The sequence below is a fragment of the Equus asinus genome, chromosome X, assembly GCF_041296235.1.
Source record: "Equus asinus isolate D_3611 breed Donkey chromosome X, EquAss-T2T_v2, whole genome shotgun sequence".
Taxonomy (NCBI): domain Eukaryota; kingdom Metazoa; phylum Chordata; class Mammalia; order Perissodactyla; family Equidae; genus Equus; species Equus asinus.
The window spans coordinates 123,713,932-123,731,869 of NC_091820.1; the positions used below are offsets into that span (position 1 = coordinate 123,713,932).

The following is a 17,938-nucleotide window of genomic DNA, read 5'->3' on the forward strand; positions in this document are numbered from 1 at the left end:
GTGATGCTGCACAACATTGTGAATGTGCTTCATGCCACTGAATTGCCTACTTTAAAATGGTTAAAATGGCAAATTTTATGTTATATGTGTTTTGCCACAATAAAAAGGTCAATTGATCACGAATGTAAGGCTATGTTTATAGTCTCTCAGTCTGTTCCCTTGATCGTGCACCTATCTCTGCACCAATGCCACACTGTGTTCATTACTGTGGCTCTCTAAGAAGTTCTGAAATAGATGCAGTAAGTCCTGCAACTTTGTTCTTCTCTTTCAAAGTGTAGGGCTGTTTAAGTTAATATACATTTCCACATACATTTTAGGATCAGCTCATCGATTTCTACAGGAAAGTCCGCTGAGATTTTGATAGACATTGTGTTCAATCTACAGATAAATTTGGGGAAGATTGCCATCTTGACAATATTGAGTCTACCAATCCATGAAACGTCTCCTCATTTAGAGCTTCTTTAAATCTTCCCAGCAATGTTTTGTGATTTTTAGTATGCAAGTCTCACACATATTTTATCTGACTTCTCCCTAAGTCTTTTATTCTTTTTAAGGCTATTGTGAATCAAATTATTTTCTTAGTTTCATTTTTGGAATTTTTGTTGCTAGTATATAGAAATACAATTGATATTGTAATATTGATCTTGTGTCCTGTGACCTTGCTAAATTTGTTTATGGGTCTTATAGCTTTTTTATGTGTGTGTATGTCTTGGGATTTTCTCCATATAGGATCCTCTGTGAGTAAAAACAGTTTTATTTCTTCCTTTCCAATCAGTAGGGTTTTGTTTTGGTGTTGGTGGGGGGCTTATTCCACTGGCTAGAACCTCCCGTACAATGTTTAATAGAAACGGCAAAAGTGGACATTCTGCATTGTCCTCAATATTAGGGCAAACATTCACTCTTTCACCAGTAAGTACGATGCACGCTGTGAGTTTATGTAGACACTTTATTAAGTTGAGGAAGTTCCCTTCTATTCCAAATTTGTTGAAAGTTTTTTATCATGAATGGGTGTTGGATTTTGTCAAATCTGTTTTCTGCATCTACTGCAATGGACATGTTTCCCCCTCCTTGTTCTATTAATATAGAGTATAACATTAATTGATTTTCAGATATCAAACCAACTTTGCATTCCTGGGATAAATCCCACTTGCTCATGGTATATATCCCTAGGGTGTTTGGACCAGGTCTTCCCTGGTCTCCTTAATTCCCATTCACAGAGGATGTTGTCTATGAGGCAGAAGAAAAAGACTCCCAGTGTAGGGGGATGTGGAGCCACCAGCCTCTTCTAAGACTGCAGCCCTGCTCAAAAAGCCATACCTTCCATGCCAGGCTCCTATGCTCCCAGGGACCCCACAGAGGAGCCCCTCTACCCCTGAGGCACACAGAGGAGCCCAGACTCCAGCCTATTTCCCTATGGCTGCCATATTTGTGCCCTCACCAGTGATGGGAGGTGCCAGAATGTCCCGGCCCACCAGCTCTTAGTGACTGCAAGAGCCCACCCACTCCACCCCCATTGGCTGGATGGCAGTGGGGGTGGGCCCCGCATGACACGTGCTCAGAGGCACCGAGCGTGGGGAACGTGCCAGCTCCTATGGTGAAAGCAGTGTCCAGTGGGGCAGGAGCACAGAGACTGAGGAATGGAAGCAGGAGGCGCTGGTTCTTAAAAGGCCACTGTGACTAGCGGGCATCTGTGAGGCAGCAGCTGCCACAGAGGCAGGCCTCGTGCTTGGTCTCTGTGGTGTGTGCCCAGGCCTTGGGGACATCAGGACCATGCTCAGGCTTCTGCCCAAGGTTGTGACCTTCTTCCAGAGGAGGGTGGACTCTGCGGAGGAGGAGTGCTCGAGGCAGCCTGGGGTCCCACCAGGTACCCTCTCGGTCCCCTTGTCTCCCACACAAGTACCCTCCCCAGGGGGCTCCCCCACTCCTGCCCGGGAGGTAGGGCGTGGCTCCATCTTGTGTGCATGAGAGGGGGGGGTGTCCCTGAGTCCCAGGGAGCTGGGTCTGCACCCACCCAAGCGTCAAAGTCCCCAATCGGTCCAAAGGGGCGAGGGAGGTGGCAGAAAAGCCCGCGGGAGCACTTCCCCTCCCCTGCATCTCCCCAGAAGCTCCTGCAGCGGATTCGTCCCCATATTTCCAGTAGAGCTCCTCTCCCTGATTTGAGGGTGCATTTGACTTTGTGTCACAAACATGCGTGTATTTGAAGCCAAGTGGACAGTCATCCATCTGTCACCTCTAGGAGTGCAGAGGTGTGTTTAACTTGCTCACCTGTGTATCCTAAAAACCTGCCCCAGAATTGACACTGAGTGGATGACTGGGGACACTTTGAAGGCGTCGTTTTGTGGGTGGGGATCCGTTAAAGCTGAGGTTTGCTGGGGTGATGGCATCCCTGCTCTGAATCGCATCAGTTCCAATGTGTGTCGAGTCCTTGTCTGCGCCAAGCACTGGGCCCGAGGCCTCAAGGGCATTCGTGTCATTTAATCCTCAAAACACTCCCAGGAGAGCAGCCAGAGTCTTGTCAAGTCCGTTTCACAGCCGAGTCAGGGAGACACAAGCAGGAAGGAGAGGACACGGGGCCAGTCTCCCCCAGACCCTGAGGCCCAGCAGCTGTTTCCTGCCCTGGGCAATCCCCGCCCCAGAGGCCCTTCCTCCCACAGGAGTCACTGCCCAGTGTGCTCAGGATGGGCCTCTGGAAGAGACGCCTCTTTGGTGAGCATTATTCTCTCAGTGGAGACCCGGCCTTCCTGCTGCCCGACTCCCCCTGCAGCTTCTGTGCCAGCCAAGTCTGAATGCCTGCAGAGCTGGCTGAGTCTCAGCAAAATTTGCCATAGAAGGCCGCTGCTTAGCCCTTTCCTCTCCCCAAGCCTGCCTTCCTTGGAGGGTTGGGCCCCAAGGGTAGAGTGGTGGCTGTGAGTCTGCCCCCAAAAGGTGTGAAGGCAGCCTGGTGGAAGCCAGGGCCTGTGAGAGGAGAGAATGAGAGGCTAGTGGGAAGACTGCCCGAGGGTCAGAGTGCACGCAGGAGGACTGTGCACAGTAGCAAATGTGCGAGGAGGCTGGGAGGCAGTGGTCTCCATGTCTGAGGGAGCTAGAAACACGGAATGGTGGAAAGTGGGCAAAACCTGGGTGATCCCTCTGCTCTTGGACTGATATGAGAGGTACTGATGCAATCTCAGGGTTTTCAATGGATATAGAAATAAGATCTTGGTTTCTAAACACTAATTTCTCCAATAAACAGGGCCACAGAACCTTGGAGAAATGGTTGATGAAATGGCATTTTTAATTCCCGACAAAACAAGTCAAAGAACCACACATGAAACATGACAAAGAGGGTTTTTAATCCTGATAAAACATATCTATTAGGAAGATGGACAGTCCAACCTGTATGCGTCTAACGACAGCAGTGAACACAGAGGGCAAGGAGAGACTGCAGAAAGAGGCAGACCACTCCAGATTGGTAGGTGGAAGTTTTAATAAGCAAGAGAACTTACATACTAGGCCTGTCTTGGGAGGCTGAAAGATGAGTAGATCTGTGCCTCCACCCATCTGAATCTTAAAAGTTTATATAGAGGCCTTAACTGGGTTCAGTCACGTATACGGTCCAGACAGTCTCAACAACACCTTACTCTCTCAAGGCTGCGTCACTCAAACAGCTCTGGCTGTGGCAATAGTGGGAGGAATGTCCATTCCAAGGACAGGGGAGAGAGTGAGGAGCTTCTGATTGCCCAGGTCCAGGTCTGGTCAACTGGAGGTCACATTGTCTCCATGACCTCCTCCAAGACACCACCCCTCGTGACTGACTCTTACAATCTTACAGTACGCCCTCCTCTTTCACAATGTGCCCTAGGCAGTCAGCAAGGAGTTTTATTAGCATGGAGGTAGCTCGTTCGGCAGCTGTCTGGCTGCATTGAAGGCAGATACCACAGCAACAGTATAGGCACATGCAAGAGAAAACACAGATTAAGGCAATGATTCCCAATATAAGTAACAGGTTTTCCCACCAAGAGCCCCATGATTTGAACCACTGATTTATTAAGGCCCCTAGGCTGGGGGTCAGATCACTCAGGGCATTCACTTGCATCCTCATGTGATTTAATAAGGATGATACAGGGGCTGGCCTCATGGCCTAGTGGTTAAGTTCACGTGCTCCGCTTTGGTGGCCCAGGGTTTTGCCAGTTCAGATCCTGGGTGCAGACATGGCACCATTCATCAAGCCATGCTGAGAAGACGTCCCACATAGGACAACCAGAAGGACCTACAACTAGAATATACAACTATGTACTGAGGGGCATTGGGAAGAAGAAGAAGAAAAAAATAAAAAGAAGAGGACTGGCAACAGATGTTTGCTCAGGTGCCAATCTTAAAAAAAAATTCCTTAAAAAATATGGATTTACATTAGCAGACTCATCAGGTATGAACACACAACATTCTGTTTGGATAATGGCACAGGTGACTCCTTGCATGGCAGTAGTAATATCCAAGGCCGTCTCGTTTTGGAGAACAGCTTTTCTCATTAGAGACATTTTGATGTTCAGTAAAGACGGACTTGGCTGGCTGTCATTTAAGGCTTCCTGGCTGAATGTAGTAAGGGCTTCTATGTGTGCTATAATGTCCTCCAGGCTGATGGAGGGAACAAAGACAGTGGCAAAATGATCGTATCAATGGAAAACAGAATGTGCCCACCTGGCCTTGAAGAGAGAGATTGGCAGCTTTAGGAGTCTGACATGGTTGTGCATACCATACATGTTGCCCGGGAGAGGAAGCACTGTCAAATGTGAGGAGATAGACTGGGGGCAGGATGTGCCAGACCAGGACCCTCACCTTCTCCCCTCTTTCAGTGGTGCATGTTGCATTCCAGGTATAGTGCGTTTCCACAGGTCCGGCTTGCAGCAGGATAACAGGATCCCAGTGGAGATTGAGTAGTTCCCCTCACCTAGGGGTGAGAAGTAACTCACGCATCCTGGTGGGACATCCCATTTCAAATTCCAGTAGATGACCCCTTTCTCAGGTGTGATGGGGCATGGTGTTCTCAGCAGCATAGCATGTTGATCCAAAGTGAGAATCGGGGCACTGGCTGTTTCCTGCAACTTCCATACCTGTATGATGGTGGGCATCTCGGCAGGAGTCCCCAGTCTGGTATATGGGGCAACAGCTACTGGTTGATCATTCACGTGTAGTAAAGCCTAGGACAGTACTTTAGTCCACCCAGCCAAGGTGGTTTTACCTGTTAGTAATTTAATCTGTTGCTTTAACATTCCATTCTTCCTTTCTACCAACCCTACTGCCTGCAGGTTATAGGGTGGATGGAACCTCCATTCAGTGTCATGTTCTTTTGCCCAGTCTTGCATATCATGACCTTTAAAGGTGACCCCCCCCCCATCAGTGTCTGTTCGATGAGAGTACTTGTACATGGTACTTAGCTTTTCTAATTCCATAATGGTGGCACCCTAGTTTGCTCAGCAGGGGAAAGCTTGGGTTAGGCCAGATGTAGTATCCGCACAAACCAAGGCATATTTAGAACCCTCACTTGAAGGGAGGGGGCTGATAGAATGAATTTGCCAATCCCTTACTGGTTGGGAACTCTGGTGAATGGCCCCAGACTCTTTTGGCAGTTGCCTTGGGCATTGTTTAGAACACACAGGACATGCTGTTACTGCATTAACCAAGTCACTGTATTTCAAGGGCCATCTGGTATCCTTGTCAATACACCATCCCACCCAGCACTGCGGTGGCCGCTCTTCCTATGCACCCAATCTACTGTACCTACTGAAGAATCAGTTGCTAGAGCTCATACCCAAGCTAGGACATTGGCTTCCTGATTGCCAGGGGATGTCAGCGCCTTATGCACCTTATGAATGCCTTATGAGAGCCTTATGGAAGACAGTGAGGACTACCTCAGGCTCTTGCAGGTGAACCCAAATGTCTTTCCACATATCTTACCCCCACAAGGGCTTATTCATGATCATCCTCCACTCGGCTTCCCATTGTCCAAGCCACAGGGTTAATCCCTTTAGAATAGCCCAACTGTCAGTGCAAAGGGTTAACTGCTAGGGCTCATGAGTGATCACCAGCCAAAGCGCTCTGAGTTCAGTGCACTGGCTGCTACATTTGTACCTATTTATTTCCATCCAGATGGTGTCAGTATTTGGCTGAATAGCGACTCCAGTCCATGTGGAGGGGTTGCCCCTAGACCCATCTGTATACGAGGCATCAGTGGGAATTTCCCCCACTCCTTCTCTACAGTGGCCACCACAGGAATAGGGGAAGGGCATTTGGAGGAGCTATATACTACACAGGGCCTAGTAGTACCAGCACTTCTAGAGACAGTGGGCTGGTGGACAGGGTGCTCCTCTGCTGCAAATAGGCATGCCACTTAGTAAAAGTGGGAGTTTGAGCCATGGCAGAGGTGAGTCGATGGAATATATTCTCAAACCACACCTTGATAGGAAGGGAAGTTCTTACCATGATATGCTGTTTCTTCATGAGAACCCCTGCCTGGAGCAACACTGTGTACACTGCTAGGAGCTGTTGATCTATGGGGGTAGATTGAGTTTCTGCTCCCTTCCAGGTCTGGGACCAAAATCTTGGGGGTACTGTCTCCTCCTGTTGTCTCTGCCAGAGTGTCCAACCCATGCCTTCTGGAGTCACAGGTACATCTAAGTCAAATGGTAGCCCAGCTTAGGAGATGCCTAGAGCTTTAATCTGATTCACTAGTATTTTTGCTTTCTCAAAGGTGGCTTGCTTCTCTGATCCCCAGTCCCACACATGCCCTTTATTTACCAGGCAGTGTAAGGGTGGAGGCACTGTGCCAGGTGGGGAATAAAAGTTCTCTAAAACCCCGAAACCTCCACAAAGGCTTGCACTTCTTTCATGTTCTTAAGGGTGGGATAGGCTTGCACCTTATCAATTATAGCTTCTGAGACAACGTGCATCTTACCCAACCAAACGACTCCCAAAGACTGTACAGCAGTGCCTGGGCCTTGAATTTTCTGTGGGTTCACTACCCATCCTCTGTCTCACTATATTCCAGCAAGGTCTGCAGAGTGTACTGCAGCAGAGGCAGGCCTTCACATAGTAACATTATACCATCCATGCAATGTGCCCGTTTTACTGATGTGGGGAAGGAGAACAGGGACAGATCTCAGGCTACCATCCCATGACATAGCGTGAGGATGTGCAGGTAGCCTTGTGGAGGCACTTGAAAGGTCCATTGTTGCCCCTCTCACATGAAGGCAAATTGAGCTTGTGACTCAGTGGCCAAGGGTATACTGGAAAAAGCATTTGCTGAGTCTAGTACAGCATGGTTCACTCCTAGGACCGTGGCCAAGGCGTCTAAGATGGTGGCACTGTTGGGCACAGCCACATGGGGGCCCTACCTCGTTCAATTCTCATTAGTCTATGGTCATCCACCACGAGCCATCTGCTTGTTTTTTACTGGCCATACCAGGCTGTTGAAAGCACTATGGGCAAGGTATACAATATCCACTTGGTGCAGCTCTTGGATAATGTCTGCTGTGTCCTTATGCACCCCCCCCCACCCCGCTCCAGGCACTTTATATTGTTTGACAGTTACTACTCTTCATTGAGGTGGTAGACTTACTGGTTGACGTTTCCCCTCAGCACTGGTTTGATTACTTTAACACAGAAGCAGAATTCACCAATAGAGATTTGCGAAGTTTGACCTTATAGGATATCAATACCCAGTATGTTCTTTGGTATTGAAGAGATAACAACCTCATATTCTTGTGGGGGAGAAGGCCCAATTTGCAGTGTCAAAGGGACCTTCCTGATCATAACCATTTGCCCTCTGTAACCAGCGATGGTGTTGAGGGGTCCAGAAAAATTCTGAGGGTTACCATGTATTAGAGTACATTCGGTTCCAGTATCAACTAGAGCCATCACTTTTTTTTCATTTCTAAGGGATCAGTGAATAGTGAGCTCAACATGAGGCCCCCGATGGCCACCAGTGGCCCTCACCTGGAGGCGATCTTGGCCTGCATGTTATACCCAAGGCATGAGAGGCACCTACCCTGAATAGGACTGTAGCCTTGAGGTCTCTGCTGGAGCGGGTGAGGCATCAGAGGTGGTAGGGGCAGATGGGGCAAGTCTGAATTGTTCAGATTTTAAGGCTTTCCATGGGCTGACCAACACAGCATTGGGTTGTCGGTCTATCTACTCAGGTGGGGTCCCGGCAGCAATGAGGTTAAATCACATTTGTTTCTGGGTTACTTTTACTGGACCCTTTACAGGCCATTGAGATAGCCTTTTGACTTTTTGAGCTCCCTCTGTCTTGGGTCTTTCCTGCAGCCAGTACCCATTCCTAGGGTTTTTCAGTTTCCCCCAGATCAGCAGTGGACTGCCCAACATCATAAATATTTTGTCCCACCACTGGGCTCAGCTGGATATCAGTATTCCATACCAGGTGCTGAGGGCAGACTGGAGTATCTTGGCTTTCATTCCTGCAGTTTATGTGGTCCGATCAGGCCTTCAGAGACAGGGTCATAGATGGCTTGTCTCATTCCCAACTCCCTAAGAATTTGTTGTACCTTCTCTATAGATTTCTAGGGTCCGCATGCCCAGGGAGATCCCCCTCATGGGCCAAGCCTCCCTGCAGGTTAGAATAACCCAATCTATAAGGGAGTGAGTACCTTGAACCCCCCGAGCACCATGCAGGTGCTGCCAATGGGGGGCAAGGTATGTGGTGGTATTGCTAATTTTCTCTGTCTCCTGCCCCATTAGAGAATGCCATAGCCCCCTCATATCCCATAGCCATGCTAACCATGCCTGGATACTTTGCCTGGCCTTTTGCTGAAATGTGGCAGCTATATCAATAAGCTCAGCGGGAATATATTATCTCATCAAGAAAGTTTTCTGAACTGGGGGCTGCCCCACTGATTGGGGTTGTTGTTGCTTTCTTTTGTATTAGGGGTTGGACAACATGGGGCACTTTGTCCGTTTCACTGGCAATCACCACAACATCCTCCTCTTTGCTCTCCTCACTTTCCCAGGGATTCTACCTCTCAATGTCCCAATCAGGCTTTGTCACCAGCACTTGGACCTTAATCGCAGCAACTGGTACTCTCCTAGCTTTGCAAAATGGTACAATAAGGTCTCCAATTTATTATCCTGCTCTCCTACCTTGTCTGCCAGCCCTGAATGTACTAGAGTAGTGGACAACTGCATGTCCTTCTCTAATCTCGGCTCTTCTTCCAACTTTCTAACTCAAGCTTCAGCTTCTACTTGGGCATTGGAGGTCAGCTGAACTGCCTACAGTAGAGGCCAGCCCACTGTAGCAGCCATTTGTCTCCCTTCTTTGCCGCAGTGTACTATGCACAGTTCTTCAAACAAGTGCATCAAACTGGCTGGCAATCTCTGGGCATCCCTGTACCCATATGGCAGTCCACAAGCATCTAACATAGGGGCCACCGTTCCCCACATAGAGGTTGATGGCCAACTTGGGATTTCCCCCACAGATGCCTCTTTCCAAAGACCCATTTCTCTGGTCTCCTGGCTGGCTCACCAAATTGTTGGTTCACAAACTGGCCCCCATACACAGAGGGCAAGGAGAGACTGAAGAAAGAGGCAGACCACTCCAGATTGGTAGGTGGCGGGTATAATGAGCAAGGGAACTTACATATGAAGCTTGTCTTGGGAGGCCGAAAGATGAGTAGATCTCTGCCCCTGCCCCCGACCCCCAGAATCTTGAAAGTTTATATAGAGGTTAAATGGAGTTTGTCACATGTTCTCAACAACACCTTACTCTCTCCTGGCTGTGTCCTTGAAACAGCTCCAACTATGGGAACGGTGGGCGGAACATCCATTTCAAGGACAGGGGAGGGGGTGAGGAGCCTCTGATTGCCCAGATCCAGCTTGTGGGTCAACCAGCAGTCATATCCTCTTGATGACCTCTTCCAATAGGCAGCTGTGGTGACTATGATGAGATTGTGGAAGCAAAGCACCCAGCATGTGCCTGGCACTGGGTGGGCTCTTATCACATGTTGGTTCCCTTTACTTGGTTTCTTCTCCTCATAGTGACAAGGCTGCTCCAGGTGAGACATGAGGACAAACATTGGATAGGCATCATCATACTGAATGCCCACAACCACCCTGAAGGCTCCTTGCTGAAAATGCGTGAGTGCACAAGGCTGGCCTGGGGCCACGCCGTGCTCAGTGGAAGGGCTAGGCTCAGGGTTCCACTCTTACCCAGAGCAGGACGACCCTGCCTGCCTTCTTCCATAGCAGGAAAGGGTGGCCCTCCCTCCTCAGCGGGACTTGGACCCCGAGCTCTGGTCTGATCCTGTCCTGTCTTGGTTGTGCCAGCCTACATGAACCCTGGAGTGGGTGCGGGACCATCAAGGACTGAACAGGATCATCTGGACAAAGGAGAGTGAAGCTCAGGGCACTGGCAGGGACTGGGGTCCATCCCTCCTATGGTGTGGGAATAGAAGAAAGATGGAGTCTCTCATGTTAAGGCACAAAAATGGAGCTGGGCGGACAGGAAGAGGAGAGGAACAAATTCCTCCTTCAGGATGAATACTTGAACTCATTAGGTGACTGAAATGCATCTGCAAGTCTTCTCAAGGATGATAAGATTATCAAGACAGAGACCTCATTCCAAGGATGATAAAATTATCGGGACAGAAACCTCATTCCTATCAGAGTCATCTCCCACATTCCTAAGTTTAATGGCTTGTTTCAACTGACCCTCACACTGATGATTAATCACCTTGTGCCTGGAATTTGTTAAAGGACATTCCTTCCCTTTTTTTTTCTTTGCCCTTGTTAGCCACGACTGTAAAACCTTCCTTCTCCCTTTCAGTGGCAGAAAACACAATTCAAGGGCTACTTGAATTTGTGTTTTTCCTGGGCTGCAGTCCTAACAAACCCCAAATAAACTTATCTTTTTAAGTCTATCAGAGTCTACCTCATAATTGGTTGACAGGTGGCAGATATTGGAAGGGTCCCTCTTGTCAGGGTGCCTTGCCCCAGGCTGTGCTCCTCAGTGGCCATAACCCCGTGTCCTCAGGCCACCTCCCTCCTGGGGCCTGTGAGCCTTCCTTCCTCGGTTGCAGATGCTGCGCTCCGCCCCGGCCTCCCTCATCCAGCCCTCTGCCCGCCTGCCCACCCTTACCCTGCAGCAGCCTCAGCGCCCCTGGCCCGGCTTCTCTGGGGAGGCCCTGAGGGGGGCTCTGAAGAGGCAGGTTGGGTCTAGAATGGGGGAAGGGAAGCAGGTTTCTGGTCCTGGTGGTTTATCCTCTCCAAAACTCCGCATCCTCCTAGCCAGCAGGGAGGCAGGGGACCTTGCCATCTGCTGCCGCTGGGGGGCCTCCAGGTGACACAAAACCATCTGCAGTCTATTTCACCTCACCTCCCCCAGCCCACCCTCGGGGTTGAACTGAAGTAAGTGCTTTCTAACACCAGGCTCTACAATGAAGACTTAGGTATTAGGTTATTCAAACGAACGTTCTGTATGGGACAAACTGTCACCTCTCGGGCCAGGCCTATGCTGCTGACTTCTCCTCACGGGGACAGTGGTCCAGGTCAAGTCGGGCCTCCGAGCATCCTCTGAACAGGCCCGACATCCCCGCCACAGCCCGACCCCCCTACAGCCCTCTGAGGGTGCTCCCCTCCGTAGCTCCTGGCCATCAGCAGGGTGACCTCACCACCCGCCCCTCTCTCCTCCAAAGCTACAAGCTACAGCATCACACCAGAAACAGGAGGCCTCCAGTTTTATTGTATTTTATTGAACTCAAGGACTTATTATTTTTTACTTAGACAACAAGATGTGACAACACCAGGAACAAGACCATTATCTCTGACCAGATTGTGCTGCCAGTACAGAGTTCACACACAGAAAAGTGAAAGTCGTCTTACTCAGGTCGGTCTTTGATTTTGTAGAAGCTCTGCTACCTGAAAAGCAGGCTGCAAATAAATAAAGTGCACTGAGAGCCCGTCGAGCAGCCAGGGCCCAGGGGAGGAGGGAAGGGGGGAGAGCAGAAGCGTGCTAACTACTCAAGGCCAGACGGTAAGGAAAGCAGGGGCAGGAACTCAGGCTGAGGACCCACCCACCGCCAACCCCTCTGAGCCCAGCCAGCCAGAGCCAGAGCCATCTGGACTTGCTGCGCCCCTCTGTGTGGGGTGGGGCTCTCTGAGGAGAGGAGGTCTCTGAGCCAGGGACCCTGAGGCTGTGCCCTGTCTGTGGGGAAGTGGCCTCCTAGGCCCCAGGCAGGTCGAGCTGAGCCGCTTGCCCAGGGAGGGCCAGGCACCCAGTGTGCTCATCCTGCCCCACAGCAGCACCCCACCCCACCACACACGCGCACACACTCACACTCGCACACACGTTGAGTGAAGAGCCTCCCTCATGCCATTCTCAGGCCTTCCTCCTCCCCGCCTGGCTGGCTCAGAAAGATGCTGGAGTCACCCAGAGGGTGACACCTGGGCTTGAAAGGGGCACATCTGTGTGTCAGCCCCAAGGAGGCCCCTCGTCCTCCTCTCCTCTCATGCAGCCCCGTGTTGCTCTCATCTCTCAGAGGCTGCCCCGGAGATCGATGGATGGAGTCAGCAGGCTGGCAGGCTCCCAGAAGTGGTCCTGGGTGGACAGAGTTGGGGTGGAAGGGGACCACTGGGACGGGGGCTCCCAGGAGACTTGGCACAAGGAAGGAAGCCATCAGGCCCCGTCTGTGGGAAACTGCGGGGGCCACATGGTGGCTCTGGTCCAGCCTCAGTCCCTGGGATGAGAGGCGGAGATCTTCACCCAGGACTCAGGCTCCTGCTGGGCAGCTGAAGAGGGCACATGGTGTGGGAGTGGGCCACTGTCTCTGGGCTTGAACAGGCTGCTGCGGTTTTCAGTCCCAGGGACTCTGAGTACATGGGCCTGGAGCAACCAGTGTCAGAGCAGCTGTGGGAGCGGGGTGGGTGGTGAGGGCCAGGGTCTCTCCTGGCGCCCCTCTGGGCTGCCCCTGGCCATCCTGGTATGCCAGTCAGCAGCACACCCAGGGCCTCTAGGACCAATCCAAGCCCATCCAGAGGAGATTCTCCTGTGTGATCCTGGGCTGAGACTGGGGACAGAGAGATGGGGTCATGTCCCATCCCACCCCAGGGTTAGCCCTTCACCCTCCTGGTTACATCATGTCCCACCCCCACCCCTCCACCCAAACTCAGAGGCCTGTGCCACCCAACTGCTGTGGAGCCCTTGGTCAAGCCTGAGGTAGGGGTGGGGATTGGGGAGGCCAGGCTCTGTGGGTGAGGACCTGGGCTCCCTGTGGGGGGCGGGGGGGGGGGTGCTGGGATTCATCTCTCTTGCGCCCTTCTCAGCTCAGACTGGCCTCCTGGTTTTCCCTCTGACCTCTCATACGGCTCCAATGAAAGCTGGTTCCACACCTTCCCCACCCTGGACCTCTCTCCCCCTAGGTCCCCTGGGAGCCTTGTGCTCCCCTCCCACATCCCACTGTGCCAGGTCTTGGAGAAGCCTGAGGGTCAGCGGGGGGAGTGCAGGCCTAAGGGCAGATTCAGCTCCACCACTTCTTATCTGTGTGACAAGGGACAATCCCTATCTCCCACAGAGCCCCAGTTTCTCCAATCCATAGGGGAGAACAGAACCCCTTCATGGTATTGCTGGGAGATCTTAGGGCCCAGATGACAGGGTCTGTCCTTCCGCATGCCGGAACCTGACCACTGGGCTACCTCACCCTTCAGGGCCTCTGCCTGGAAGGCCCTTCCTCTCCTCCTCCATCAGGCCCTTCCCTCAGCTGCTCCCCAGGCAGCTCTAGGGCCAGGGGCGCCCCTGGGCAGCAATTTGACTCTCTTGACAAGGCCAGAGAAGGGGCGGGTCACCACCTACACACAGCAGTTCCTGAAAGATAGAAAGAGAGGGAGACTTGAGAGTTGCCCGCCACCCCGAGAGGTCCCTGTTTCCCCAACTGTTGATTCCTCTACAAGCCCCTTCTCCCTCTGCTCTCCCCACCCAGCCGGAGAGCTGCCCTCTGCTCAAGGAGATTCCCATTTCCCCAGATCCTCTGGGTACACGGTGGGCTGCTGGAGGCCGTCCAGGGCTGGCGGAGGGCATTCTGTGGCACCGGGAGGGCCCCGGGAGGGCTGGAGGGAGCATGGCTGAGATGGTGGAACAGCAAGACCCTAGGGGGAGGGCGAGAGAGGAAGAGTCTTTCCCACTCTTCCCTGTCTGCAAACGCAGGGCTTTGGGGGAGGTCCTCAGAGAGGGCGGAGGGGAGCAACCCGGACAGCAGGAGCAGGCAGAGAGCGGTCCCTGGCCCCAAAGACAGGGCAGGAGGCAGTCTGCAAAGGGCTGTACCAGGAGCTGCAGAGAGCCCCAGGGGCCTGAGGACCCAGAAGGGGACAGACCTGGGGAATGTGTGGCCAAGAATACAACCATCCTTCCAGGTGGTCTACCCCAGGGGGTGGAGGAGAAGGGTGGCAGCATCTTTTCTCCTCTAGGGTCTGCTCCGGGCCCAGGGGGGTGGGGACTGGGCTGTGGACTGGAGGGGACGCCCCGGTCTCTGTCGGTGATGGGCTGACCCTCCGAGATGCAGATGCGAGCTGCCTAGGCTGCCGCCGCCCCTCCCCCCATCTTGCCATCATGACACGGGGATCCAGAGAGCCTGCGTCTGCCCTGCCTTGCCCCTGCTCGGCTCCGCAGCTTTGCGGGAGGGCTTCCTGGGGTCCCTTCCCCCAAACCCCCAAGGGACTTGGACATCTAGATGTCATGGCAACCGCCTCCCTCCAGCCCGCCAGTCCAACCTCTGGTCACCTACCTTGGTGGTCAGGGCCAGCTGAGTCGAGCTCCTGCTGCAGAATTGCTTCTTTCTGGTCCCCTCCCCCCTCGGCCAATGTGAGGCAACAGGTTGGCTGCACTCAAATAATTTTCTCCAGCCCGACCGAAAGGGCCCGTCTTGCGAGTTTCTGTGCAATCTGTCATCAGCCGCGACGCGTGTGGGCTGGTGACGGCCCAGGCTGGAGCTCGGGTCTGGCGCAGGGGGTCGGCGGCTAGGGGTCGGGGTCTGGCGCAGGGGGTCGGTGGCGGTAGGGGGTCGGGCCGGGCCGCTGTGGCCGCGGGCGCTCACTCGATCCGCACCTGCAGGCGGACGTTGAGCATCACGGAGGCCACGACGTAGAAGTAGGGGAAGTTCATGCGCAGCCGCCAGGCCAGGTCGAAGAAGGTGAGCAGCGTGCGCGTGAGCCCCTTGCAGAAGGCGCCATAGGAGCCCCGGGCCGCCACCGAGCGCGACAGCCGCACCGCCAGGCCCGACAGGGCCGCCGCCGCCGCCGCCGCGGTCAGAGCCACCGACGCCGCCATGGGCCCGGGCCCGGGCAGGCCCCGCCGACCGGCCGGAGCGCGAGCGGGCGGGCAGGTGGACGCGAGGTCTAGAGCGACCCGCCCCGGCCAGCCCTCAGCCTCCGGCTCCCCGGCTGGGCTCGGGCCACAGCCAGCGCCGCAGCCGCCACCCCTCCTCCGCGGCCCAGGGACACCTCCGCCCCCTCGCCGGCTCCCTAAGTGGAGGCCGCCGGCGGAGCCCCGCCCCCAGCGGAGCCCCGCCCCTTGCCGGGGGCCGCAGAGCCGCCGCCGACACAGCCCCGCCCACGGCCACGCCCACGGCAAGCCCCACCCGTGAGGCCGTCCCCTCCCGGGCTCCTGCAAGCGGAGCCCAGGGCCTGAGCGGCTTGGAAGTCGGTGACCCGCGGAGATCGCTCTAGCGGAACGCTCTAGGGCAGAGTGGAGGGCCGGGGGTCTGCACCGCCATGCTGATTCTGTACAGCGCGCTCCGCCGTTCACACCATTCCCCCGCCTCTCCGCAGAAAACCCGGCCAGCCAACCCGTTGTAGCTTTCTCTAATTCGCATTCATTTCTCTGGTAACTCTGTGGAGAGTCAGCAAACCCACACGAGCGTTTTTTCCTTTCTGGTGTGTTTGCTGCTCATGTGTATTTCTTTATTCGTGAATTGCCCCATTGTCCTTCCTTTCACCTGTAGGGGTTGAAACACTTTCCCTCTACTCTCCTAGGTTCAGTACCCCTCTTCGGTCTGTGCAATAAACCCACTACAGGCAGATTAACAGGAGAAAAAGGATACACATTCATTAATTCTTAATATTACGTGCACAGGAGCATCACAGGGAAAAAACAGTGAACACTCAGAAAGGCAGTGAGATTTGCAAGCTTATATACTGTAATCTTAAAAGGGGAGGAGGAAGGAAGATGTAGGCAATTTCGGGGAGAGAATGATTTTCAGAAAAGATGAATGGGTCCTTAGAAGAGCAGATGGAAGGCGCGGTGATTTGTGCCAGTTTGCCTGGGGTGGTGTGCACTAATAGGCCCCTCTCCTCTAGTAAGAGGCTATCTTCCCCGGCTGATGAAACTTCCAAGGAAGGGACTTAGGCCGGTCAAGTTCCTTCTGGAGGATCTGTCTTTAGGCAGATAAGGGGATTTCAGAGAAAGCCTCTCCCTGCATTTGCTGTTTTTCAAGTGGCTTCAGCTCAAAATAATCAAAATATCTAAGGTGGCATACTTTGGAGTGGCATGTCCTGAACTCCTTGCTCCCCCCTAGTGATTTCTAAACGCTCCTCTTCATCCATTGTTTGCCCTGCGAGCTGCACAGAAGCTTCTCAGGGTCTCATGTGCTCTGGTTCATAGCCTTTTTCTTGCTCCTGGGCATAAAGGCCTTTTCACTGTTGCATCTAAACTTGTTAGTCTAAGCCAAATCCAACCGAAACTCCATCATGTTTTCAAGACTGTTGAAACGCTCATGCTTCCTCATAGTCATGAGTTTTAAAAGCCGTCTGCAAGAAGTAGATTTACCAGGACCCCATCCCAGTTTTCACAGGGAAGGCTGGGCTGAGTATTAAGGCCCTCTCAAAATGCCTGTTCACTGTCACACCTGAACATCTCTATGAAGTTGGGGACCTCAGGGTTACTGTAAATATTTAATAAGAACATGATTACCCTTCATCCTTGATCCCCACACAGACACAGATGAAAAGAAGTTAATCTTGTTAACTTGCTGTTTTCTTGTTTAACCGGAGGAGTGACTTGTGGGTCACAAGGATTTATGAGCTTGTTTTACAGAAGAAAAAATACCTTTAAAGAAGTTATGATCACCAGATAACCAGCCCCCAGCTGCTGTTGATGCCCAGAATTCTGATTGTCCAAGGGCTTACCTGGAGTGAAAGAAAGACAAATTTCCCCTTTGTTTCTCTGAAACTCCTCCTCCCAAGCCCCTTAGCTCTATAAAGACCCCCTGCTTTCTTCTCTCATTAGGAAAAATTTGAGAGAACCTATCTTCCTGCCTTCTTGTTTTGGCCAATTTTAATAAGCCTTTCTCCATCTCCAAGCACTGGTATCTCAGTGATTGGCTTACTGCCTGTTGGGCACACGAACTTGAGATTAAGAGGTTCGGTATCATCTATGGTATCCATGTGACTATTTAAGAAACCCAGCAGATTCATATACACTGATTGGGCAGTTGTCCTAGCCACAAGGAAAAAAAGGCAAACCTGAAGTATCAAGAAAACTGAAGGAGAGCCAGCCCTGATGGCCTGGTAGTTAAAGTTCGGCATGGTCGGCTTCAGTGTCCCAGGTTCAGTTCACAACTCACAAGCAAAATATACAACTATGTACTGGGGTTTGGGGAAGAAAAAAAAAGAGGAAGACTGACAACAGATGTTAAATCAGAGCAAATCTTTCCCAGCAAAAATAAATAAATAAATAAATAAATAAAGCATGTTTACAAAGAAAGAAAAAAGAAAACTAAAGGAGGTGGTATGGAGCAAGACTAATTGGTGATTCAGTTTAGCATCCATACACAAATGTTATGTCTGTAAATACATGCTTCAAAAATGAAGGGAAATAAAGATATTCTCAGATGAAGGAAAAGAAAAATTTTGACAAGCAGACCTACCCTCAAAGAATGGCTAAAAGAAGTTCCCTAAACAGAAA

The 17,938-nt window shown here is 52.2% G+C and overlaps 2 protein-coding genes across 3 annotated transcripts in view; one reads left to right on the forward strand and one right to left on the reverse strand.

Moving 5' to 3' along the window:
- CT55 (cancer/testis antigen 55) overlaps positions 1–17,938 on the forward strand; it is a 90,151-nt gene that overhangs the window by 30,960 nt on the left and 41,253 nt on the right. The gene's annotated exons all lie outside the window — the stretch shown is intronic.
- Positions 11,707–15,520, reverse strand: LOC106830394 (small integral membrane protein 10-like protein 2A). 2 transcript variants are annotated; one of them, XM_070502608.1, is made up of 3 exons: positions 14,763–15,520; positions 13,683–13,846; positions 11,707–13,052 (listed from the first exon to the last, which is right to left on the reverse strand). In XM_070502608.1, the coding sequence occupies exon 1, from the start codon at positions 15,302–15,304 to the stop codon at positions 15,068–15,070; it is 237 nt and encodes a 78-aa protein (XP_070358709.1). In that variant the 5' UTR covers positions 15,305–15,520; the 3' UTR covers positions 11,707–13,052; positions 13,683–13,846; positions 14,763–15,067. The 2 variants fall into 2 exon arrangements, with proteins under 2 accessions (XP_070358709.1, XP_070358708.1); XM_070502607.1 differs by having other exon boundaries at positions 11,707–12,892; positions 14,763–15,439.